Source organism: Nicotiana tabacum, chromosome 22, assembly GCF_000715075.1.
Source record: "Nicotiana tabacum cultivar K326 chromosome 22, ASM71507v2, whole genome shotgun sequence".
In the NCBI taxonomy this organism is placed as follows: domain Eukaryota; kingdom Viridiplantae; phylum Streptophyta; class Magnoliopsida; order Solanales; family Solanaceae; genus Nicotiana; species Nicotiana tabacum.
In genome coordinates, this window is record NC_134101.1 from 233411358 (window position 1) to 233439305 (window position 27948).

General features: G+C 36.7%; 2 protein-coding genes across 5 annotated transcripts; one reads left to right on the forward strand and one right to left on the reverse strand.

Moving 5' to 3' along the window:
- The first annotated feature begins 11334 nt into the window (after positions 1 to 11334).
- On the forward strand, positions 11335 to 17164 carry LOC107825573 (FRIGIDA-like protein 4a). The gene is made up of 4 exons (XM_016652445.2): positions 11335 to 12009; positions 14025 to 14401; positions 15489 to 15664; positions 16325 to 17164. Exons 1-4 carry the CDS (start codon positions 11360 to 11362, stop codon positions 16976 to 16978), a joined length of 1857 nt encoding a protein of 618 aa, XP_016507931.2. The 5' UTR covers positions 11335 to 11359; the 3' UTR covers positions 16979 to 17164.
- A 905-nt stretch (positions 17165 to 18069) lies between these two features.
- On the reverse strand, positions 18070 to 24265 carry LOC107825572 (pentatricopeptide repeat-containing protein At2g20540-like). Of its 4 annotated transcripts, none has more exons than XM_075244271.1 (5): positions 24048 to 24265; positions 21764 to 23746; positions 20576 to 20713; positions 20426 to 20496; positions 18070 to 18513 (listed from the first exon to the last, which is right to left on the reverse strand). In XM_075244271.1, the coding sequence occupies exon 2, from the start codon at positions 23628 to 23630 to the stop codon at positions 22005 to 22007; it is 1626 nt and encodes a 541-aa protein (XP_075100372.1). In that variant the 5' UTR covers positions 23631 to 23746; positions 24048 to 24265; the 3' UTR covers positions 18070 to 18513; positions 20426 to 20496; positions 20576 to 20713; positions 21764 to 22004. The 4 variants fall into 4 exon arrangements, with proteins under 4 accessions (XP_075100372.1, XP_075100373.1, XP_016507927.1 ...); XM_075244272.1 differs by lacking the exon at positions 24048 to 24265 and adding an exon at positions 23952 to 24047; XM_016652441.2 differs by having other exon boundaries at positions 18070 to 20496.
- Positions 24266 to 27948: the final 3683 nt, after the last annotated feature.

A 27948-nucleotide genomic window follows, 5' to 3' on the forward strand; every position in this document is an offset into this window, starting at 1 on the left:
TCCTTGTTATGAGTGGTACTTCCTGGTGTTTGCCTTTATTTCTGTTTCCGTTATTGTACTCCTTGTTATCCTGTGTAGATTTTTACCATAGATTCTCAATTGTACTATCTATCTTATCCTGTCACCTTATTATTTATTTAACCTCAGTAGGGCCCTGACCTTCCTCGTCACTACCCAACTGAGGTTAGGCTTGGCACTTACTGAGTACCGTTGTGGTTTACTCATGACCCTTATGCGCATGTTTTTCATGTGCAGATCTAGGTACCGCTACTCAGGCCTATCATCCTTGAGGAGACGACTGCTCTAGAGACTTTGAGGTACATCTGCCGCATCCGCAGACCGAGAAGTCCCTTTCTATTCCTGCTCTTAGTATTTAGCCCTTTTGTACTTTTTTGTTCTTATTAGACATTTCGGAGCTAGAGCTATGTAGTATTGGTCTTAGATTGTGATTCGTGGGTTTTCGGGTCTTGGATTTATGTATTGGTATTGAGATAAACATGTTGTAAGCCAAGCGGCACATTTAAACACTATTACTACTTTATTTTTGTTTTAAATTGTTTTACTTCCGCAAAATTTTGGCTTTCTTCCGCAAATTAGGCTTACCTAGTCGTAGAGACTAGGTGCTGTCACGATGGTTCACGAAGGGCAAACTGGGGTCATGACATCATCGCACCTGCGGCAATATCCTCGCAGGTGCGATTACACCAGCAATAGCCAACTTCAGCAAAACTTCAAACCCCAAACTTGTTCCGTTAATCACCCGAAATCAGCCCGAGGCCCTCGGGTCCTCAACCAAACCTACCAACAAGTCATATAACCCCATAAAAACTTATTCGAACCTTCAAATCACTCAAATCAACATCAAAATACCAAATTACCCCCGGATTCAAGCCTAAGAATTTCTAAACTTCCGATTTCCACAAACGATGCAGAAACCTACCAAACCACGTTCGAGTGACCTCAAATTTTGCACACACGTCAAAAATGACACTATGAACCTACTCAAACTTCCGAAAACCCAATCCAACCTCGATATCCAAATTTCCACTACCGGCCAAAACCGCCAAAATTCTAACTTTCGCCAATTCAAGCCTAATTCTACCACGGACCTCCAAATCACATTCCGGATTCGCTCCCAAGTTCAAAATCACCTAACGGAGCTAACAGAATCATCAAAATTTAAATTCGAGGTCATTTACACATAAATCAACATCCGGTCAACTTTTCCAATTTAAGCTTTCAATTAGGAGATTATGTGTCTCAATTCCCTCCGAAACCACTTTGGACCCGAACCAACTAGCCTGGTATATCATAATACTATAACTGGAAAACGGGGCTATAACTCTCGAAATGACCGGCCAGTTCGTTACATTCTCCTATCGGGTGCACAATCGTTACACCATGTGAATTTGTTGCCCTATGTCCATAAGGTCATAGTCAAGTATACAATTGATAAAGGCCAGAGCTTTTGATGTTTATGGGGGCAACACCTTCCTTTTTCCATGCTCAACTATCCCACTGAAATCTCATACAACACACCAAGGGATATGGCTACCAGATAATCTATTCAGAACATCCCATAGTAGAACTCTCAGTGCAGATGTGATCTTAGCATAGACTACAGAAATCATGCTATGATCACCATTGTGTAGAAAATGAAGCTGCCTCACATTTCTTCCTTAGAGATGGACGCATTCCTTTTACTTTTGGAAAAAAAATCTCCCACACCAATAAATAATCGTGGCATTATTGGATTATAAATATGGTGTTGAAAATCGTATAAATTGTTATAAATAGAATTTTATTTATGGTGAATGTCTACATTTAGAGAGATTCTAGGAATTATTACTTGGTGGCTAAGTCACTTTCCTTATAAATAGAGGGTTATATTCCATTGTAATTCATCTCAAAAGCAATAAGTATTCTCTCTCTACTTTTCTCTACAATGCTCTTTTACTTCTTTTATTGTTTTATAACACGTTATCAGCACGAGACTCTAACCAATTGAGTAGAAGCTTTGGGATTGAGCATAATGATTGTCAATTGTTCCATGAACTTCCTTCATGATTACATTCTAGATTTAAGGTATGTATTTTACTGTATTTTTCTCTTTTATTCTATAATTTGATTTTAAATACAAACAAAGAAAATAAATTTTGATTATAACTCTAATGGAGTTAGTAAAAAATTATAACTACTCGAAGTGGTAAAATTTCTATGTCTTGCCATGATCAAAGTTATGTATGATCGTGAGCACAAGAAGTGAAAACTCGTCCCATTGAATTTGTTTCATTCTCATTCCCTTAAGAGAATGTGGATAGCAATATGTGATAATTCTCAAAGAAGACAAAATTATTATCGTGAAGGTATCAATGGATGTAGATGTGGCAATAAACGAAATTATAATCGTCATCATTGTGATAATGAGAATAATAAGGATTCTCAAAATAATCCATCACTCTGTGGAAGTAAACTTTGTCATCGATTTGACATGAGATTTTATAAAGCATATATAGATAATTATTGTCCATTCATGATGTGAATGTGATAACATCTGATTTATAAATACATATTCATTCTTGGAAGAATATGACGTGCTAATGGTAGTGAATATACCACACTCACCTCTAGAAGGAGGTTTGAGATGACATAAGAAAATAATATCATTATTATGGCATAAATGGTCATTGGTCACGTACCTATTGTACGCCAAAATATTTTGGTAATGTGATTATTAAAGAATAACATTAATACAAGAAACATATCTTGCATATAGTTTTGACCATAACCATAATGGTTTAACTTTCTCTTTAAAGAGATATTCACCATATGGATGTTGATGAATATGTGGTAGGACGAAATTAATTGAGAGCTCTGGCAGAGCCAACTATTACTATTTTGGAGGGAAAAAATGATTATCAATAAGGCATTGTGTTGTAGTAAGTCTCAAAGAAACTTAATTGAGTTTCTAAAGTATTCGCGAAAGCGATTGGTCACACTGAGACTATAAACAAAGGAAAGATTGAATATCTTCTATTTTTACAACTTGTAGCGGGGTAATATATATGTCAAAAGCTACTCCAGTTTGTACTACACAAACAAAAGAATGCACAATAAAGTAGAAGTTTATTGATATAAAAACCCATATCATAATAAACTTGGAGAATTGATAATTGCACACGTCATGGTGTAAATTTGAAGTTTATCAATATTGATAATTTATTCAGTTGTCATTTGGTTTAGCCATATCAATTTAATGATGATGTGCAAAAATAAAAGAGAATTCACATGGATAAATGTTAAAGAAATAGAAATTTCTTTACGAATTCTCTTATGTTGCCCGTTCTTATTAATTAATATACCAACTAAAATGGAGAATGAATCTCACGAATGCTGGAAATATCAAAGGTGAATATGTGCCCATTCACCTGCCATGTATACCACATAAGATGTATCGATGAGATGGTTACATGTGCGATTATTATTAACCCGCAACATGGTGCTTGCGAGGTAACTTGCTCAATAATTTAATTTCGAGCATAATTTCTAGATTTTCTATTGAAGAAGTTCATCTTGATAAGTTGGTTTACATCATAGTTGGTTTAGCAAAATAATTTATAGAGTGCCTCCACTTAATAGCTAAACTATTTCTTATGAGAACAAAGTTATCTATATCAGTTTGATATAGGTTATATACGAAAGTATATTACATTCTCCCATCACAAGTGTTTCAGGGACAGGAACCAAATAATTCCATCGTATTATTATTAATGTGCAGTGTGTATTTTGATTAGCACAATAACGCACAAAGATGGATTTTCAAAGTTGAGGAAAACAAGTTAGTTTTTCCAACATGAGGGGGAGAAACGATAAACAGTTGAGAAAAAGTTATGTGGAATGAATTATCATTTGTACATTTAGATCCTCGAATAAGATAATATGAACTTGAAGTTCATAAAAAGATAATTCATTTGCAATATATTGTAAAACATGCCAGACGAATTTGCTGACTCAAAGAAAGTAATTATATTCTCATTGGAAATGCTCATATTAAGTCCTAGAAGGACAAAATCTATGGTACACTTAAACCATATAGACAAATCGGTTTCAAATAAACTTCTTGATAAAGAAGACGAGCAAATGATTAAAATGATCATAATAAAGGAGGCAAGTGATCTAGAAGATCACATGACATAACACTTCATGAAATCTCATGAGAGATTCAGGTACCTGAATATATGAATGAAGAGATCTCTATGTTATTTCTATATGAAAATAAGGAGGTTGGAATCGATATAAAATATTTGTCGACGATATCTATAAATAGCGCTAAATATATATGAGGATCTTAAGTCTAGAGAAACAATTCAAGTAGAATTTGTTTCATATGAAAGACATGTTGTTTTGGACCTGCAGTTCAAACACTTGAAAGTATAAAGTCAATAGTATGTGCAATCAGTTTTCGATATCTTATATGTCTAGCATGACATGAAAACTTGATATGCATCTAAAGTCTGTTATATGGCTTATATGACTTAACTTTATGACAATCCATGAAGGATTTAAGTTTCTTGAAGCATATACAATTCTTGATCTTGAAGTACCACTTCCTTAGTGTAATTTGTGCACAAATGTATCTTGCTATAACTATAAGCATGATAATATAATAGCAAGAGTTTTCACCTCTATGTGAAGATATTGAACTGACGATTCCAACAAGATCATATGAAGACAATACATCTATTAGGGATGATGATTTCAAGGTGAAACAAATTCGTTCAAGTTAATATGGCTGATTTGTTTATCAAATCTCTACCAAAGATCTTTTGAAGATGGTGCACAAGATTGGAATGCAAATACTTAAAGATGTGAAATGGTGCTCTCATCAGGGGGAGTTTAATACGCATTGCACTCTTTTTTCCTTACAAGATTTTGTCCCACTGGGTTTCCTTGCAAGGTTTTTAATGAGGCAACCAAAAGGCGTATTGTTAGATATGTGTACTCTTTTTCCTTTACTAGAATTTTTTTCCTACTGAGTTTTATTTTAGTTAAGGTTTTAACGAGGCACATTATCTGTTGAATAGGCATTCAAGGGGGAGTGTTATAAATAAAATTTTATTTATGGTGAATGTCTATATTTAGAGAGATTCTAGGGATTATTACTTATATTTTCTTTTCTTGTTTTCTCTTTTCTCGCAATACCTATAAATCCTTAGAATCAATATAAATTTTGCTAACGATAGGATACAATAAAAGAAAAAGAATTTACACACACACACACACACACACACACACACACACACACACACACACACACACACATATATATATATATATATATATATATATATATATATATATATATATATATATATATATATATATATATATATATATATATTTCTCTAGTTTTATATCAAATCTCCCAAGATATGAATTGAGCTTAAATGAAGAAATAAGGATTTATATAGCTGACCCCAACTTGTTTGGGACTAACAATGTGAATGAATCGTAACTCGCATTTAGTGAATGCGACTTATAAATCACATTTACAGAATGCGGCTAATAAATCGCATTTAGTGAGCTACTTATAAATCGCATTTGCAGAATGCGACTTATAAATCACATTTAGGGTGTGTTTGTTATGAAGGAAAATATTTTTCATGAAAAATATTTTTTTGAAAAATGATTGGTTTTATCACTTATTTTCCATGTTTGGTTGGTGAGTGAAAAACTTTTTCTGAAAAATATTTTCTAGTGTTTGTTAGAGAGTAGAAAATATTTTTTTAAAAATAATTTTTTATGCTAATTTCCTTACTCCCTTTCCCCAAATCCCCATGTTATTTGTGCTTCCCCTCCCCCTCCCTCCCTCCCCCGGTCCCCCCCCCCCCCAAACTCTAGATACCCAACGTTTTAGGAGTCTATTTTTTTCAAGAATTTAATTATTCTTTTAAAAATTCACAAAACCCAAAAGGGACTAATGTGCTGCCTTACTTTTTCACTCAAAAACAACGTTAAAATTTGTGCTACATAACTAAAAAGAAAACACTCTTTTTTTGGTTGAAAAAGAAATTACCTTTTCTACAACATGAAAAAGTATTCATTTTGTAAAATGAAAGAAATAATAAAAAAGTTGGGAGATAATGAAGGAAAAATCACGATGGTGGGATAACGTTGTAATAATTAATTGATTTTCCTTTTGAAATCAATTAATTGGTAGTTTTGTGAGTAAAAGTTGTTGACAAGGGTACTTACCTTTAAAAAAAAATTGTCTCTACTTTTGTCAAAAAAAAAAAAACTTCTCTTTTTTTTGCCTAATATCTCAGCTTTTTATAATTTTTTTTTATTTTTTATAAAACGCTTTTGATTTCAAAAAGCTTAGCCAAAAAATAGGAGTAAAGATGAGTGTGCAATGCATAGGGACGCTAGAGGTGTATTATCAATTTTTTAGGGGTAGTTCGTTTTACATTGTTTGCTTTTTTGTTTTTTTGATATTTTTTTTTTAAAATGCAATCCAAGCTAAACCAAAATAAGTTTGGCTTGGTCTGGTTTTCTCTTTTCGTTTCGATTTTTTCTGGTTTGATTATTCAGGTGTGTTATATAAGCTAGTTGACATAATCAAATATTTATATTTGAATCGCAAAAAAAGTTGAATATTATAGAGAATAAGAAGTAATAATGTTAAATATCTAAAATATAATTTAGATTATTAATCACGGGTAAAACTTTAAAAAAAATCGTTAAAAATAACATGTTCAAACATAAAAATATAAAATCTAAACCGTCCAAGTTCAAATAATATAGTTTCCGTTTGCAAATATCAAAACTTGAAGAAACGGTAAACCTTTTGATGAAAGTTTAACAATCAAAATATTACTACTTAATAATAAAGACCGGGAATGCGACATTATATCCTAAAGACAGAGAATATGGTGTTATACACCCGCATAAAAAGACTTAAATTGATAATATACTCAAACGCAATATATATATATATATATATATATATATATATATATATTTCTTTTTTAATTTCTCAATCGAAAAGCACACAAAAAAATCAAAAAACAATCCAAATTAAAATTAGGTTTGTGTTATAAAATAAAAGCAATTTAGTAAAACATGAACAAGAAATAGAGATAGAGAGAATGAAGAAGAAAATCTCTTCAAGTCTCATGGCGATCTATTACAAGGCCTTTATATAGGCATAAAAAGTGAAGAAAATATGTCATGGAATATGTCATTGAACATACAAATTATGTCATTGAATATGTCATTAAGCATTTTAGATGAAGATCATGGAAGAAGAGTAGACATCCACCATAATGTGATATTCATCATAACACTCCCCCTTGGATGTCCATAGATAATGTGCCTTGTTAAAAACTCTCTAAAAAAAATATTGGGATGTACATAGTTATTTATGATATGCATTGCTTGCCGCCTCATTAAAAACCTTACCAGGAAAACCCAGTGGGACAAAACCTTGGTTAAGGAAAAGAGCGCAGCGTATAGTTACTCCCCCTGATGAAAAATCACTTAATGTCTCGAAGACGACGCATTCCAATCTTATATATCAGCTTTTCAAATATTGAGGTTGGTAATGCCTTAGTGAACAGATCAGCCAAATTATCACTTGAACGAACTTGTTGTACATCTATTTCACCATTCTTCTGAAGATCATGAGTGAAAAAGAATTTTGGTGAAATGTGTTTTGTTCTATCTCCTTTGATATATCCTCCTTTCAATTGAGCTATGCATGCAGCATTGTCTTCATACAATATTGTTGGAATATTCTCTTTCGAAGAAAAACCACATGTTTGCTGAATGTGTTGAGTTATAGATCTTAACCAAACGCATTCTCGACTTGCTTCGTGAATGGCTATTATCTCTGCATGATTTGAAGAAGTAGCAACCATAGTTTGTTTTGTCGAACGCCATGATATGGTTGTACCTCCACTTGTAAATAAATAGTCTGTCTGAGATCGACCTTTGTGTGGATCAGATAAATATCCTGCATCTGCATAACCAATCAATGATGCTTGGATTCGTTTGAATAAAATAAACCCATATCAATGGTCCCTTGGAGGTATCTGAATATATGTTTAATACCATTCCAGTGTCTTTGTGTTGGCGAAGTACTAAATCTTGCCAATAAACTTACTGAGAAAGCTATATCTGGTCGGGAATTATTGGCAAGATACATTAATGCCCCAATTGCACTAAGATATGGTATTTCGGCACCAAGAAGCTCTTCATCATTTTCATGAGGTCGGAACGGATCTTTCTTTATATCAAGTGATCTCACAACCATCGGGGTACTCAATGGATGTGCTTTATCCATATAGAATCGCTTTAAAATCTTTTTGGTGTATGTTGATTGATGGACAAATATTCCATCTTTCATATACTCAATTTGTAGACCAAGACAAAATTTTGTCTTTCCAAGATCTTTCATTTCAAATTCTTTCTTCAAACAGTCTACTGTTTTTGGAAGCTCCCCAGGAGTTCCAATGATATTTAAATCATCAACATACACAGCGATTATAACAAATTCAGATCCAGACATTTTTATAAAGACACAAGGACAAATTGGATCATTCTTGTACCCTTCTTTCAACAGGTATTCACTCAGGCGATTGTACCACATACGACCTGATTGTTTCAATCCGTATAAAGATTTCTGAAGCTTTATTGAACAAGTTTCTCGAAAACTTTTATATGCTTCTGGCACTTTAAATCCCTCAGGTACTTTCATAAAAATTTCGTTGTCTAATGATCCATACAAATGGGCTGTAACAACATCCATTAGATGCATATCAAGTTTTTCTTGCACTGCCATATTTATGAGATACCTGAAGGTGATAGCATTCACTACAGGAGAATATGTCTCCATATAATCAATTCCAGGCCTTTTGGAAAACCCTTGTGCCACAAGTCGTGCTTTATATCTAACGACTTCATTTTTATCATTTCGTTTCCGCATAAAAACCCATTTATACCCTACTGGCTTTATGCCTTCAGGTGTTCGAACTATGGGTCCGAAGACTTCACATTTTCCAAGTGAAGTTAACTCTGTCTGGATAGCGTCTTTCCATTTTGGCCAATCATTTCTCTGTCTACATTCATTGACAGATTTTGGTTCAAGATCCTCATCTTGTTGCATTATTTCAACAGCAACATTATAAGCAAAAATGTTATCGATAACAACATTATTTCGGTTCCATCTTTTCCCCGTTGAGACATAACTTATTGATATCTCTTCATTTTCATTATTTTCAGGTACCTGGACCTCCCCTAAGGTCTTATCATTTGTTACGTCTTGGGGCTCTTCTTGAGCCACTACTTCCGTGTTATGTTCACTTTGATCATTTGCTCCTTTTCTTCTTCGAGGATTTTTATCTTTAGAACCGATTGGTCTACCACGTTTCAAGCATGACTTAGACTCATTTGCTTTAATTAATTGTCCTGCCGGGATATCAATTCGAATTGGTGCATTAGCAGCTGAAATATGTGACTTGGTCACCCTTGGTAGGTCAGTGAATGCATCTGGCAATTGATTTGCAATATTTTGCATATGAATAATCTTTTGAACCTCTTGTTCACATTGATTTGTTCGAGGATCTAAATGAGACAGTGATAATGCATTCCAATCTATATTCTTTTTCAGCTGCTTATTTTCTCCCCCTAATGTTGGATATACTGATTCATCAAAATGGCAATCAGAAAATCTTGCCGTAAATAAATCTCCAGTCATCGGCTCTAGATATTTTATAATTGAAGCAGATTCATATCCAACATATATCCCCAACCTTCTTTGAGGACCCATCTTTGTGCGTTGTGGTGGAGCAATTGGAACATATATCGCACAACCAAAGATCCTAAGATGAGAAATATTTGGCTCCTGACCAAAAGCCAATTGCAATGGGGAGACTTTATGATAACTTGTGGGCCTTATCCGCACAAGTGATGCTGCGTGCAAAATAGCATGACCCCATACTGAAATGGGAAGTTTTGTTCTCATAAGCATTGGTCTAGCAATTAATTGGAGGCGTTTGATCAATGATTCTGCTAGACCATTTTGTGTATGAACATGAGCAACCGGATGCTCAATTGTTATCCCAGTTGAAATACAATAATCATTAAAGGCTTGGGATGTAAACTCACCAGCATTATCAAGACGGATTGTCTTAATTGCATAATCTGGAAATTGTGCTCTTAGCTTTATTATTTGAGCCAACAATCTCGCAAATGCCATATTGCGAGTTGATAGTAAGCACACATGTGACCATCTTATAGATGCATCTATCAAAACCATATAATATTTGAATGGTCCACATGGAGGGTGAATGGGCCCACATATATCACCTTGTATACGTTCCAGAAATGCAGGGGATTCCATCCTAACTTTAATAGTTGATGGTCTAATAATTAATTTTCCTTGAGAACATGCAGCACAAGAGAATTCCTTAAATTGAAGAATTTTCTGATTCTTCATTGCATGTCCATGTGAATTCTCAATTATTTTACGCATCATATTAGAACCAGGATGGCCCAACCGGTCATGCCAAATAATAAAATTATCTTGATTAGTAAACTTCTTGTTTACTACGGCATGTGTTTCAATCCTGCTAATACTTGTGTAGTATAAGCCGGAGGAAAAAGCGGGTAACATTTCAAGCACATATTTCTTACCGGACGTTATTGTAGTAATATAAAGATATTCAATCTTTTCATCATTTGTAGTCTCAATATGATAGCCATTTTGGCGAATATCTTTGAAACTTAATAAGTTTCTTTGAGATTTACTACAATATAGTGCTTCATCAATAGCCAAATTTGTTCCTCCTGGTAGTAATAAATTGGCTCTTCCAGAACCTTCAATTAATCTTGTACTACCGGATATTGTATTAATATTCGCTTCTTTCATTACCAAATAAGAGAAATATCTCTTATCTTTTAAAATAGTGTGTGTTGTAGCACTATCCAAAAGACATATATCATCTTTATTAATCTGGAGTCCAACTGAAGACTGTGGAATTTTCATATTCTCAATAAAATATGGCTCAACTTAGCTGGAGTTAAGAATAAAATTAGAGTTTCGTGCTGATAACGTGTTATAAAATAAAAGCAATTTAGTAAAACATAAACAAGAAATAGAGATAGAGAGAATGAAGAGATTTTCTTCTTCAATTGTGTATTTTTCCTATCTATTACAAGGCCTTTATATAGGCATAAAAAGTGAAGAAAATATGTCATGGAATATGTCATTGAACATACAAATTATGTCATTGAATATGTCAATAAGCATTTTAGATGAAGATCATGGAAGAAGAGTAGACATTCATCATACAACAATATGGGTTTTTTTAGGTTTAATCCAAATAATGCACGCCCCTGCGAGTATACTCCAAATATATCGGGAACATTTTGCATATGCTTTATTGTTCTTATCCCGCTCACTGAAATACTAATTAATCCAACTTCTCCGACCCAGTGCAGTTCGATTTTCTCACAGTCGTCCATGGCGGCAGATACTGCAACCAACCCTGACCGGATACATGCCTTCTTCAGCAACCTCGAGTCCCGGAAAACCCTACTGGCCACCGTCACCGACCTCCACAAAACCCTAACCACCCACTTCACCAACATCGACAAAACCCTCTCCCAGAAATCCGAAACCCTCGATACCGAAATGAAATCCTTCAAGCAAAATACCGAAAATGCCCTCCTGAAGCTCCAGAATCGCGAGAATGCCCTCCCCGACATAGAATCTGGCATGGCCGCTTTCATCGCGGAGAAGAAGGACGCCGCCGTCTCGGAGATTGAAAATGCTGCTGAGGGTTTGGGGGATTTGAGCGAGAAGAGCTTGGCCGAAGTGCTGAGGATTTACTGTAGGAGAATGGATGCCAGCGGCCTCGTTACATTCCTTCAGACGAAGCGAAAGGAGTCTACTGGTTTGAGGACGGAGATTGTCGCTGCCCTTGACACTTGCGTTGACCCAATGAGGTTTTTCACTTACTCTTTCTAGAACTAGAAGGATATTTATGTACTCTCACCTTCATTTTATGTGAACCGATTTGAAAATGTGAACCTATTTGTCTGCACTCGTAGTTTAAGGAAAAACAAACACTTTTTTCGAACTTGTAGTTTAAATTAAATTATTTCCAAATTCAAAAAAGGATACTTTTGTTAACGGATTGAATTGGAAATAGGTTCACATAAATTGAAATGGGGGATTGTGTGTTTGTGGATTACATTTTGCTCTCTTTTCTGCATTTGTTAGATGACTATGTGCACTTCGTTCCGTCTTTATAAGGTGATATATTTGATAATAATGTGGTAATGGAAGAACGATAGCTAGTTGGTAGGTAATGGGAGATATTTTCAGCAATCTATTATGCCGAAGATTGTTTTTTTTCAAAAAAAAATATTGTGATTACACTTTTATTGTAGGTACTATGCTTTCTAGGAGTGGTTTACCCTTTCAGAGATTTATATGTTTAGAAAATATAAACAACCTATAATACTTTTTATTTGTATTTGATTAACGCTGGCATAAGATGAGTTTGAATGGAGTAGCATGGTCAGGGAGGATTCATTTGGGTTTCAACCCATCTTGTTTGGGATTGAGGCGTAGTAGTTGTTGTTTAAGTGAAACCATTTCATTCTAGAAGATGGCACTGTTTCTTGCTTTTAGTCCGAAGAGACTATCAGTAGCTGCAGACCTGCAGTTCAGATTTTGGTTTAGCCTTTCCAATCTAGCACAGAGCCAAGCAGATAGGCATTTAGAGAAGTAAAGATATCAATCAATTTGTTACATAATGATAAAATCGTGAACCAAATCTTGGAGTAGGAGTAAATGATTGACTGGACAAAATGTGCGGAATATACATCCTTTTGGGGGATGGAGGCACGCGTGCTAAAAAACATCAACTTGGAATCAATAAACTAAAGAAGCGCTCAACAAATAAAGTTAAGTTATCAAAGTCTATCCTATCTTCTTTCATTTCGTCCCTGATGTATGAGATGAGGAATCCCTCATAACTGGATTCATCAATAGCTTAGAAAGTAGGAACTGGATGACCGAAAGAAATGAGAATACCCCCCACCTTACTCATCCTGCTTCGAACCATATTTCATGATAAAATCAGCTCTTGGGCACATCACACCTATTAGAAAAAAAGGACATTTACAAGTCTCAACAAAGACCATTCCTTTAATTGGGTAGGACGTATGTGGCTCCTTTTCACCGTCCACAAGGTTTCTATAGCTTATGCACATCCAACTCAACAAGCATATAAACATAACTCTGTGGCATATCCCCTACCTAGCACATATTCTTCTTGGTCCTTCTAGAGAAATACTTATCCGTGTCGTCAACAGCTCTCTGTATTTATTTTGATAGTGTAATAGTTTATTGTAGATCCATTTAAAAAAAAGGTTTACTATAGACTCTCTAGATATGGGGATCCGTCAAGATGGAGACCTAGATACAGAAAATGGGAAATAAACCAATTCACAATTTTAAAACTGTTTTGCATCCTCAATACAAATATGTTCTCGACGAGGCAACATGAATTTCCTTGTGAACCAATGAATTGTGTAGAAAAACAAATAAGGGGATGAGCTAAACAACAGTGATCTGGACTAATAACTTTTGGTTGCTCAACTCTCTTTTGAGGGACTTCTTCCATATTCCACGACTTAAAAATACTTAATTATTTTTGGAGAAGTAATTGAAATCGAACACCTAAAGACTTTCCCCTACTGTATTAACGCCTTCCTTGGCTTTCACAATTATGCATCTTTTAGGTTTTCTATGTTTGTTTTCTTTTATTCTTTTCGGGGCTTAGGGGTTTGGGTGAGGGTGGGTGGGTAGGGAAGGAGACAGGTTTGGTCAGAATCAGAGTTGTCATTGCATATGCCAAAGCAAAGTAGAGGCTTTGAAGCCCACATTGTATATTATGTCGAGTGTTTTTGGTCATCTTATTCTTATCATTTTTTTGCTGGGTTTCTTTCAGGTTGATCTTGGATGCTGCAGAGGAGTTTGTGGGGATGAAGGTAGAGGGGAAGATGATAGGGGCAGATAGGAGGTGGGCATGTGATATGTTAGTTCAGTCAGTTGGGCCAGTTGTGGAAGGGGGTTATGGTGCGGGGAGGAGTTTGAAGGAGAGGGCAGCAAGGGTGTTGGAGAAATGGAAGGGAGTTATGGGTAGTGGGGAGAGGACCAGTGGAGTATGCGCTGCTGAAGCAACAATGTTTTTGCAGTTGGTTATATCATTTGCACTAAAAGAGAGGTTTGAAGAGGAGTTCCTAAGGAAGCTGGTGATGGAGTTTGCTAACAGGAGAGATATGCCAAAGCTTGCGGTTGCCTTTGGATTTGGGAACAAAATAGGGGGTGGGTTCTTATGAACACCATTTATCTGTGTGGAATTAATGTCATGGAAAAATCTGATATCCAGTATCCTCCGTGTAGGCATGCCAAATTTGAATTTAGTTGGCTAGAAAAACTTAAGTTGCTTTAAATATATAACTCCCTCTATCCCAATTTATGTGTCATACTTTTCTTTTTAGTCTCTCCCAAGGAGAATGTCATACTTCCTTATTTAGAAACAATTTCACTTTAAATTTCCTACTTTACTCTTAATGAAGTGATTTACAACCACACAAATATCTATGATTTATTTTAAACCACAAGTTTCAAAATTCTTCCTTTCTTTCTTAAACTCTGTGCTGAGTCAAATACCGCCACATAAATTGGGATGCAGGGAGTAATATTTGGTTTTAAGATATTTTTCATAACTTGCTTCATGTTCAAAAAATTATTTTTCTTAACTTGCTCCGGTACATTATTCAAATTGAAAAAGAACCTATTTCATGTTTTGCTAGTAATTGGAATATGTAACATGGATTTTTTGCCTCCTTTAGGATGTGTTGCCTGACACTTTTACTTGCCTTTTAAACTCTACTATGCTTAAAGATTTTCTTCATTCTATGGGGGTGAGAACCATGGGGTTTCAAGTTCAAATCCCAGCAGAGGTAAAAAATAGTAGGTGGTTTCTTCTCATCTATTCAAACCTTGGGGATAGAGTTTTCTGGTACCTGTTACTGGTGGGAGGTGACAGGTATCCCGTGGAATTAGTCGAGGTGCGCGGAAGCTGGCCCGGGCATCATGGTTATAAAAAAAGATTTTCTTCATTCTAATTTCTGCAGTTGTCTGCATACAATATGATTATATGCGAAGTTAAATTCTACTCTAATTTCTCATGACTTTGAATATGTAAATTTGTAAATGGTGCCTGAATTTCTGTTTAGTGGAACAGAGAGTATTTTTTAGGGACCTGTGTTAGCTTGGAACCGGGAAGTTGTTGAATCCAGCTATTTGCTTTTGGGCCATGAGCTTTATGGTTTTTTGTGATTCCTTTGACTGTTGGACTTGCATTCATTACTATAGAAGATGACTATGTTACCTTTTCTTTGATCAGATATTATTGAAGAGCTGGTGAAGAGTGGCAAAGAGGTTGAAGCAGTATATTTTGCTTATGAGTCGGGATTAGCAGAGCGATTCCCTCCAGTCTCACTTCTTAAGGCATATCTCAGGAACTGTCGAAGAAATTCTAATAACATTTCAAAGAAGGGAAGATTTAGTTCAGCTGCAGTGGTGCGTATATTTTTCTGTCCAGCCCCTCTGTTTTCTACTCATTGTGGTTGCCTGGTTGGTTTAAAAAAACAAAAGTTGCCTGGATGAGAAGTGATATACAAACACATTATTGTGTTCAGTACAACAGAGAGATGAGTGAATCCCCCGCAGCCAAGGAAAGGAGAAGGAACTCTCTTTTCATTTCATTTTCCTGAAATTTTTATATTCTCAATAGTAAGCTAAATCAGTTGCAGGAGGATTACAGAGTAAATTGATGATTCTAAAAGTAATTAATGCCATTCTTTTAATCTTTATGGAGGACATAGTTGTAGAAGTTGCATAAATAGTTTTTAAATCCAAGCCTGCCTATGTCATTTTAAACCAAAGTTATGCGGGAAAAGCAGTGTCATATGATGATATAGGCTAATTTCCATAAAAACAGTAAGTTTGTCGGTAAATCATAACAGGAAGAGGTGTGCAGATTAAAGACCGTAGAGTGTAGGCTTTAAGGACCACCTCAAATTGTACAAGCACCTTCTGCTGTAAATCCTTTTGTGAGATTCTCAGTTATTCGCGCATCTACTTTTATGAATCTGTTCTTTTTTGCTGCTGTAGTCATATGTTCCCTTTCTTTTTATTTATTTGTTTGTCAGTATTGGATAAGTGTGACTTGTTTCTCAGGACAAAGCTAATATTATAGAGTGGGAAGCCACTAAGGCTATAATAAAATGTGTGGAAGATCACAAGCTTGAACAAGAATTTTCTTTGGAAGGACTTAAAAAACGGGTGACAGAGTTGGAGGAGTCCAGAGCAAAAAGGAAAAAGGGCACAGCTCCTCGGGACAAGCATTCAAAAAAGCGGGGCCGTAGAAGTGGCACTGGCAAGTCCAGTGACCCGTCCACCTCTCGGCCTGTTAAATCTGGAAGATTGTCGAATGCCTCTCCTTCTTTTCGCTCCAGGAATCCTCCTCCATCACATCAAGTGCCACCAGTTAGATATACAGGAGCACATAGCTATACCAGCCAGAGTGTATACGAGGCACCTAGCACGGTCTCATATGCTCCAGCTTATAATGGAACCCACACCACAAGTCCGGCTGCACTTCCTCCACAGTACGGATATGCAATTCAAGAAGCTGGAGCTTATAGCGGAACTCACACCCAAAGTACGGCTGCACTTCCTCCACAATATGGATATGCACTGCAAGAAGCTGCTGGAGTTAGTGGAGTGCGGAGTTATCATGGATCATATGGAGGGCAGAGTGGTTATAGTGCGTATGATTATACTCTTCCTGCCACTGCATCTGCATACCCACCTTCATATCCCCCACAGTAGTGCAGACTTTAAAAAGAGAAGACAGACGACATTTTAGTTGTACCTTCAGCTTTATACATGGTATCTAACAAGATAGGAAATATCCTGTACCTCTTTTTGGTTTAAGTATGTTCTCTTCTGACGTTATTTTGCGCAGCTTTTTCCCCAATAGTGTACTTCTTAGTGAATTGCTAATTTCTTTGACTATGCGCGTTGTGATTTTTAAAGATTTGAAGCATCCATAACTGATAAAAAAATAAAGAGGCGAATGCTTAGTCACTTAAGTATGTGGTCTCCTAGCATTATTTTGCGCAGCATTTTCCCTATGGTGGATTCGTGCTAAGATTATTAGTCTTAGGCTAATTTCTAGAAGCATCTCTTTTTCCGTCAAAACAATTTTTGTATATGTATCAACCTTTGACTATAAAAAGGATGTATATACTTATAGGGAGAGGAATTGGTCACAATTTTGAGTTAGGTGGGGAGGTAACAAAATGGTTAAAAAGAAAACACCACTCATATTATCCATTCAAAAATGGGTTGGATAATGAACTTTTTAAAAACAGGTTGAATATGGATAAGAATCATATTATCCACTTAGAAAATAGTTAACCAATGCATAACTAATGTGTTTGACTTTTATATTTGTAAAGCTTCAAATTGATGGTTCCTCAAGTTTGGGAGACTAGGAATTCTCCCAAAAGTGATAATATACAATAAGCCTTGGATAATCCGTTTTTTATCTGTCTCAAACACAGGTCGGATAGGATAATTTATCGGTTTTTTGAATTACCCATTTTCGGCCCACTCATATCCGACCCGCCCCGCCCGTTTGCCACGCCTAGTTACGTGAATTCATGTCGGCTTGTATGGTTTTATATGTTGCATTCATCCAAAAATCGATTTCTGCAAGGTTTTTGAGGCTCATCGCGCATTTGACACCTCTCGAGCATAAGTGATCGTTTCAATTTTGTACCATATACTGTAGGAACGCTTTACCAATTCTTTCTTTGACATATTAATCTCTCCGCATATTGAACGTATTATCACCATCAGAACATCCTTCCAAACATGAAAAAACTCCCTATTAAGGGATTGAAGATCGTGAAAAATAAAGAAGCTCTAGGTGACAATAGGAATCACAGGAATGTAGCTCGAAATAGAAGACAGAAATCAAGATTCACGCATGGCATCTTGTCCTTTGTTATTTTTCTGGATTTGTCCCATATATCAAAAAAGAAGAGACCAAAAAGACGACAATGTCGGCGAGTATTGCACACTCTCAATTAACCCTCACGGCAGCATCCAACACTACAGTCATCTGGCGCCAGTTTCTCATTCCCACCTTCGATTTCTCGCTATCACCTCCTTTCCCATCAAACCTAATGTTCTGCGGGAAGCAGAATTAGTGTCGTCCATTAGCCTTGTAGTGTCACAACTCCGCGAATTTAAAATGTGCAGCTACAGATGCAGAACTGCAGGCAGTGAATGGTTGGCAACTTTCCAAACAAACATCCAGCTAAAGGCAACTCCAGCTCTAAAAGATAATGTAGTACCTAACAAAGAAAAGCAGCCAAATCAACCACCTAAATGTTTAAACCCTCCACCTGAGGTGGGAATTACATAAACCACCTAACAAAAGAAATGGCATTACTGCTCATTTGATTGCCCTGGTGCAAAAGCTGCTCCACTCTTGTGTGAAGAGAATGTGATTTCTGAGGCATCTTAATTATTACTCCACTACACAGTACAGAAATTCTATTTTGTACGTATGAAAACTATAGAAGGTACATGTTAAAAATAAGAAAAGAATTACTGCACTACACAGTAACAGAAATTCTATTTTGTATATATGACAACTATAGAAGGTACATGTTAGAAGTAAGAAAAGAATTTAAAAAGAAAAAGTTATAGAAAGCGGCACTGTATTGGTTTCTCCTGCTCTTTTGGATTGATGAATTCAGTCACACCAAAAATTTTGGCTATAAATGACAATTAATAAGATGGATGAGTTTTTACTCGACTATTTCTCAGGCAAAAACAGAGAACTACAAGTACTCGAAAATTCACAAGAGCAGTGTTTAAAACTCAGAATGGAACAGCCACTCTGACCATAGAAACCTTTCATAAGCCAATTTCCTAATACGGGTGAGGAAAAGCCCCCAAAACCATTTTGTTAACCGTCATTCAAAGGGATTAAGACTTGTTCTTTTCAATTAGCATTTTATTCTATCATAGAGGGAGCTCTTCAAAGGGGAGCCTTGTAGCAACGGTAAAGTTATATCTGTGTGATCTAAAGATCACGGGTACGAGCCGTGGAATCAGCCACTGATACTGCTTGGGTAGGCTGCCTACATCACACCCCCTTGGGGTGCGCCCCTTCCCCGGACCCTGCATGAATGCGGGATGCTTCGTGCACCGGGCTGCCCTTTTTTATAGAGGGAGCTCTACATATATGTGGTTAACCCCCTTCGTGTGAAAGATCAAGAAATCCAACTCGTTATTAGCTACCAATACGAAATAAGCGAGGACACATAAATACATACGTACACGTGTACAAACATGAACCAATAAAGACACAACTAGATATCTTCGCAACTTCAATGTAATTTTTTTTTGCTTCTTTATATGCTGTGTAAAACTTAATTTGACTTCTCTCTAGAACACATAAATACATATAAAAACTAACATTAAGAAATCCAACTCGTTATTAGCTACCAATACGAAATAAGCGAGGACACATAAATACATACGTACACGTGTACAAACATGAACCAATAAAGACACAACTAGATATCTTCGCAACTTCAATGTAATTTTTTTTTGCTTCTTTATATGCTGTGTAAAACTTAATTTGACTTCTCTCTAGAACACATAAATACATATAAAAACTAACATTAAGAAATCCAACTCGTTATTAGCTACCAATACGAAATAAGCGAGGACACATAAATACATACGTACACGTGTACAAACATGAACCAATAAAGATACAACTAGATATCTTCGCAACTTCAATGTAAATTTTTTTGCTTCTTTATATGCTGTGTAAAACTTAATTTGACTTCTCTCTAGAACACATAAATACATATAAAAACTAACATTAAGAAATCCAACTCGTTATTAGCTACCAATACGAAATAAGCGAGGACACATAAATACATACGTACACGTGTACAAACATGAACCAATAAAGATACAACTAGATATCTTCGCAACTTCAATGTAAATTTTTTTTGCTTCTTTATATGTTGTGTAAAACTTAATTTGACTTCTCTCTAGAACACATAAATACGTATAAAAACTAACATTAAGTATGACATTGCAACTTCTATGTAGAGCTTAATTTGACTTCTCTCCAGCAAGCTATCATGGGATCCAAGCTCAAATTTAGGTCATAGTTGATATAGGATATGAACAAATACTATTCATTATCTCAGACAAGGGTATCCAAAATTCTACTTGTACCATGTTTCTTAGCGTCAATGGCAATCCCAATAATTCACGAGGACACCAGCAGCTTTTGCATCCTCTTCATCCTATCAAGCACATTTTTAGACGTTTAGGTAAAAAAAAGAAGAGTTCAAGTATTGACACAATTATATTGTCAAAGCTTACAGCAATGAAGCTAGGTTCAATTTTTGCAGTGGAACCTCGTTCAACAATGGAACCTGGTTGAACTTTGCGTGCCTAAGCAAAAGATAGAAACAATGGAACCTGGTTCGGCTTTTGCAGTGTTCCAAGCAGCTACAAGACCTGAAGACATCAAATATCTTAAGTACGTTATAATATGTGGATGCAAAAAGCGGGCATAACTCGGTAGCGGATAAATCAAACAAATACATTTGACAGAAAGGAAACTATACGCAACAGTAATATGGGAACTCTGTGAGTTACAACTTTCTTCCTCCTTTTCGTCAGGAAAAAACTTCCTATAGATTATAGTGGAATAAACCAATATGAAGTTCTAATGAAAGATAAAAAAGACACTTGGATTTACCAACAAAAGCACTGTCCAGTCACTCATATATTAGCTATAAAAAGAGGTTACCAATGGAGTCGGGCCAGCTCTAAATCAGCGATAATACATGCCAGCATCTGAGGAATCAGCTATACAATAATCCTTATTGCGAAACATTAATTTAATGCCACGTGAGAAAATAAATAGCAAATCAACAGTTGGAACACCACGACCAAGAAAGCAGACTTCTTCCAGAGGAGCTCCTATGTCAATAATTGCATCACCAACGTTTCACTCTTTAGAGTTTCAATTCCTTCGAAGTCACTAAAGGAAGAAACTGTTGCAGCAGAGGTGAAGTGTCTCACCTTATTAGGTAAAAGTAAAACCGAAGCCACCTCCCCTGACATTACACCACACAGTGTTTCCAGAGAGAAAACACACTAAAACAGCAGAAAAGAGCCTCTCAAACTTTTCTTTTCACATCCAGTGTCTCTTTCTACCCATTTTCAAAAAAAGTTCAAACTTTTGGATCTCTCCAGCATCTGAACATAACTTATCCGTGAAATACAGGTCTCCAAATTCCCACCAAACGATAAATAGGATATAAAAAAAATGCACATGTTCCAATTCGGTGGCTTCACTTAAACCTCTACACGGGAAAACGGAATTTCAGAATGCTTTTGAATTAGTTCAGCAATTAAAGAATTTAGATAAGGGAATTTGTTCAAAATGACATAGACCATTAACAAACAAGTCTAATGACTAATATAACATAATACATGAACAAAGGTGTTGTTGTGACTAAAAGTTCAACCAATTTGAGGAAAAGGGAAAAAAATACTTACTCCGGAAGGATGAAATGCAAGACGACTGATTGGCTCATATAAAGTGATGGTGCCAAATTATGGTTTCCAGCTCTGAGTTATTTGAGATTGCTTGTACTATGACTCCTCATGGGACTTCCGGACGCTAAAGAATGTGGTATAAACTATACCAAAAACCTTGAATCAAAAAGGACATATGAAGAGTGACCACTTCTCATCGGTGCTAAAATGACATTTCGCTGAAGTGCTTTGAAGTATAAGTTCAAGGACTTAAGTACTCAAGTGTTATATCAACCAGATCATTTTCTTTGCTTTGATGTAAGGCCAATAGCTCCAGCACCTGATGGATATCTTTTGAAAATGGTTTTGAATCATCACCTGATAGAAATTCTTGAACCACACTGTTTACCTCAATTAGACTGCAGCCTGGTGTTTTTTTCATGCTTTTACTTCTTATGAGTTTCCTCATCCTTGATACACCATCCCACTTTCCAAGATCTGCATAAATATTAGCGAGCAGAATGTAGTTCCCTGTATCTTCAGGTTCAAGCTCTAATAGATGTTCCATTGCAATGACTGCCATTTCAAGATTGCGATGAGTTCGACAAGAACTCAATAAGGAACCCCATATAGCAGAGTCGGGCTTCACTGGCATGCTCTTGATGCGTGCAAGAGCTAGTTCAAGACGTCCTGTACGCCCAAGAAGATCAACCAGACAACCATAATGCTCTATCCGTGGCTCTATGTTATAATTATTTTTCATGGAATTAAAGTACCTCAAACCATCATTCACCAGACCAGCATGCGCGCAGGCACAAAGAAGACCAACAAAAGTGATCTCATTTGGTTCAACGGCGGACCTCTGCATTTCATTAAACAACTTCAGTGCCTCATGGGCTCTACCATGGTTTGCTAGGCCTCCAATCATCGTACTCCAGGAGATCACATCTCTTTCAGACATCTCATTGAACAACTGCCAAGCTTGGTTTACACTTCCACATTTTGCATACATTTCCATTAGTGCGTTGCACACAGAAGTCTTCCTCAAATATCCGTACTTTTCTGCATAGAAATGAATCCACTTTCCTAACTCGAGAGCTCCAAGTTGTGCACACGCAGGCAAAACAGCAACCAGACTAATCCAGTCAGGTTTCATCCCAATCATTTGCATTCTCCTAAAAACATCCAAGGCATCTCCATAGCAGCCAGTTTTTGTGTATCCCGAAATCATAGCTGTCCAAGAAACAACAGTCTTGTTTGGCATCTCTTCAAATAAAGCTCTTGCCTTTCTCACTTGACGCAACTTTATATGCCCGGAAATGAGACTGTTCCAAGAAATCACATCTCTCTCGCTCATTTCCTCGAATAATTTATGCGCGTAACTCATTTGATCACACTTCACATACATATCCAATAAAGAATTCTCTATCATACTACTAGACTTAAACCCAAATTTACTCACCTGCCCATGGAATTGTTTACCTAGATTAACACACAAAAGCCCCCCACATGACCTAATAACAAATGGGTATGTGTATTCATCAGGAGAAGTTGTTTCTTCACTCTCGGTTTGTTCCATCATTTGCTTATAGATATTGATACACGGCACATACCTCTGTCTGTTTGTATAGGCTCTGATCATACAATTGTACAAATAGTTGTTTGGCTCCTCAACTTGTTTGAACAGCAAACTGGCATAGTCTACTTCTCCCAATTTGTCACATATCTCAACCATTTTGGTCACCAAGTAGTTACTCTGTGAAAGGGAAAACTTGACCATTTGAGCATGTATTTTCTTCATAAAACCCGTGCTCTTGCAATTTCTCAACATGGGTATAAACATATCTTCCAGTCCTTTGACCGTTAGGAATCCAAATTTGGTATCCATCTTGCACTCTGATCATATTCTTAAGTTAAGGACTCTGAGGCGAAGTTATTGAAAGGGGCTATATCTTTCAATCAGTGCCGAGGCTTGTAATTTGAAAGCTGCAGCTATCCCAATACCTAGGGCAAAAATACAACAACAACAACAAACTCAGTATATTCTCACAGATGGGGTCTGAGAAGGTTAGTGTGTACACAAAATTTACCCTTGCGAAGGTAAAAATACTTATACCATCATTGCAGTAAACTCAATAAGCTAAATTTGGTCACAATAAAATCACTTCCTCCACATTTCACATAATATCTTTTTGGCCGGAAATGTCACCGAACTACACCGGTCTTCCTATTTCGCAAGCCATAGAATTGAAGCAAATTGTGAAATTTCAAACTGTAATTCGAAAAAGGTGCAAGAAAAACATACCGAACTACGCCGGTCTTCCTATTTCGCAAGCCATAGAATTGAAGCAAATTGTGAAATTTCAAACTGTAATTCGGAAAAGGTGCAAGAAAAACATACTCCAATGTTCTTTCGAAATAATTGCAGTAACTGATAGCTTGTGATGAACTTTACCTCGTTAAAAATATGGTGGCAGAGGAGAGGAGGAAGAAGTAGGGGCGGGATTTTGGGCAATTTGGATTGGATATGAAAATTTAGGTTTGGACTTTGGTTTTTGGGTCGAAGAAATTACAATTCAAATCCAATTTAAATAAACTTGGATTTGATAGTATTTTTTAAGTTTGGATTCGGATTAATCGATTTGAATATTTTGGATTTTCAGTTTTGAGCTTATAAGTTGAGATGTTTCTTGAAGTATTCATGTTAAATTGCCTAAAAATTTTTCATTTTCACGCAATAATCTAAGAGCCTATTTGGGGGCGAACGACACAAATAGCCACTAAAAGCAGTGGCTTTTATTTTAAAGCCATTGTTTTCAATGTATTTAGACTTTAGCCACTCCTTTAAAAAATATATACCTGACTGGACGAAAATACCCTTCTGGTATAACTTATACCTACGCTATCAACACAAGCAGCAGTTACACAAAGAGAAGAAGCGAGCAGCAGCAGCAGTTACCACAACGGCGATCAACTGAGGACGAACCACCATTTCTCTTCCCGATTTCAAAAATTCAGCATTCTAATCCAAAAAAACGACATAGATAAACAGTAAGTTGTAATTTCATGTGTTTCTATCAATTTTTATTTCGCTATAGTTATACTTTTTTAGATCTGTATTGATTTGATTATATATTAGATAAGAATTTGATTTTTTTTGAATTTCTGGATTGATAAATTTATAGACATTGCCTCCTATGATAATTCTGTATTCCGGACATAATGTCTTCATTTTGGAAATTGAATTCAAAAAAATAAGAACACTATGTCCTTAACTTTGATTCTACTGGCCTCATTTTGCAAATTGAATAAAAAAAACTTAAGGACAAAATGTCCTTCACTTTGTTGTTGTTCTTCTGTATACAAAGTCCTGTAGCTTGAGTTTCAAATTGTATGTTTTAATTTCTGGTTCAAATGTTAAGGACGGACAGTCCTTAACTTTTAAATACATGTTTAAATGTTAAGGACTAGCAGTCCTTAACTTTAAATTCCATGTTTAAATGTTAAAGGATAGGCAGTCCTTAACTTTTAATTTCTGGTTCAAAAGTTAAGGACTGACAGTCCTTAACTTTTAATTCCATGTTTAAATGTTAAGGACTGACAGTCCTTAACTTTAATTATATGTTTAAATGTTAAAGTACAGGCAGTCCTTAGCTTTTAATTTCTGGTTCAAAAGTTAAGGACTGGCAGTCCTTAACTTTTAATTCCATGTTTAAATGTTAAGGACTGACAGTCCTTAACTTTTAATTCCATGTTTAAATGTTAAGGACTGGCAGTCCTTAACTTTAATTACATGTTTAAATGTTAAAGGACAGGCAGTCCTTAGCTTTTAATTTCTGGTTCAAAAGTTAAGGACTAGCAGTCCTTAACTTTTAATTCCATGTTTAAAACTTAAGAACTGGCAGTCCTTAACTTTAATTATATGTTTAAATGTTAAAGTACAGACAGTCCTTAGCTTTTAATTTCTGGTTAAAAAGTTAAGGACTGGAAGTTCTTAACTTTTAATTCCATGTTTAAATGTTAAGGACAGGAAGTCCTTATCTTGGTCTTGCACTTACAGTACACCTGTTATTAATTCTACAAGGATTGCTTTATAACGTATGTCCTTTGTTTCCCATTCTCTTGACTTGTAGGATGGAAACAATATGTATAATAGTTGCTTTTAATGGTAGATGGACTGAAGACTATAAATATCTTGATCATCAAACAAAGCTTTTCCTAGCACGTGAGTCAATTCAATTTGAAGATTTTGTTAAACCGATTTTTGAGCTTATTGAATTGGATAGAGAAAAGTTTGAAATAGTGATATGGTTTGATATCAACCTTGGAACAAGCAAAGGAATGCTTGTATCCAAAGATTTAGATCTTCACACATGTATAGAGTTGCTAAAAACTCATTCACTCGCGAGATCCGAGTCCGGGATCCCGGACCCATGGCGGAAGGCGTGCACACGAAACTTTGGGACTCGCGCGAAATTTCAGTTTTATGGCCGTAAAATGCCAAAAAACATAATTTGATCTTGGCGGGGTGGTGAATATATTTCCTTAGACCGTATTCGACGTCTCGGAAAACTTTTAGGCAATTCGGGTCAGGGGTCCCGGGCCCACGGCGGAAGGCGTGGGCTATAGCACACGAAAATTTGGGACTCGCGCGAAATTCCAGTTTTATGGCCGTAAAATGCCAAAAAATATAATTTGGTCATGGCGGGGCGGTGAATATGGTTACTTAGGCCGTATTTGACATCCCGAAAAATTTTTAGGGGATCCGGATCCGGGGTCCCGGGCCCACGGCGGAAGGCGTGGGCTATAGCACACGAAAATTTGGGACTCGCGCGGAATTCCAATTTTATGGCCGTAAAATGCCAAAAAACATAATTTGATCATGTCGGGGCAGTTAATATGTTTCCTTAGACCGTATTCAACGTCCGGAAAATTTTTTAGGCAATCTGGGTCCGGGGTCCCGGGCCCACGGCGGAAGGCGTGGGCTATAGCACACAAAAATTTGGGACTCGCGCGGAATTCCAATTTTATGGCCGTAAAATGCCAAAAAATATAATTTGATCATGGCGGGGCGGTTAATATGTTTCCTTAGACCGTATTCGACGTCCCGGAAAAATTTTAGGCAATTCGGGTCCGGGGTCCCGGGCCCACGGCGGAAGGCGTGGGCTATAGCACACAAAAATTTGGGACTCGCATGGATTTCCAGTTTTATGGCCGTAAAATGCCAAAAAATGTAATTTGGTCATGTCGGGGCGGTGAATATGGTTCCTTAGGCCGTATTTGACATCCCAGAAATTTTTTAGGCGATCCGGATTCGGGGTCCCGGGCCCACGACGGAAGGCATGGGCTATAGCACACGAAAATTAGGGACTCGCGCGGAATTCCAATTTTATGGCCGTAAAAAGCCTAAAAACATAATTTGATCATGTCGGGGCAGTTAATATGTTTCCTTAGACCGTATTCGAAGTCCGGGAAAAATTTTAGGCAATCCGGGTCCGGGGTCCCGGGCCCACGGCGGAAGGCGTGGGATATAGCACACGAAACTTTGGGACTCGCGCGGAATTCCAATTTTATGGCCGTAAAATGCCAAAAAACATAATTTGATCATGGAGGGGAAGTTAATATGTTTCCTTAGACCGTATTCGAAGTCCGGGAAAAAATTTAGGCAATCCGGGTCCGGGGTCCTAGGCCCACGGCGGAAGGCGTGGGATATAGCACACGAAACTTTGGGACTCGCGCGGAATTCCAATTTTATGGCCGTAAAATGCCAAAAAACATAAGTTGATCACGGCGGGGAAGTTAATATGTTTCCTTAGACCGTATTCGACGTCCCGGAAAAATTTTAGGCAATCCGGGTCCGGGGTCCCAGGCCCACGGCGGAAGGCGTGGGATATAGCACACGAAACTTTGGAACTCGCGCGGAATTCCAATTTTATGGCCGTAAAATGCCAAAAAACATAATTTGATCATGGCGGGGAAGTTAATATGTTTCCTTAGACCGTATTCGACGTCCCGGAAAAATTTTAGGCAATTCGGGTCCCGGGTCCCGGGCCCACGGCGGAAGGCGTGGGCTATAGCACACAAAAATTTGGGACTCGCGCGGATTTCCAGTTTTATGGCCGTAAAATGCCAAAAAATATAATTTGGTCATGGCGGGGCGGTGAATATGATTCCTTAGGCCGTATTTGACATCCCGGAAAAATTTT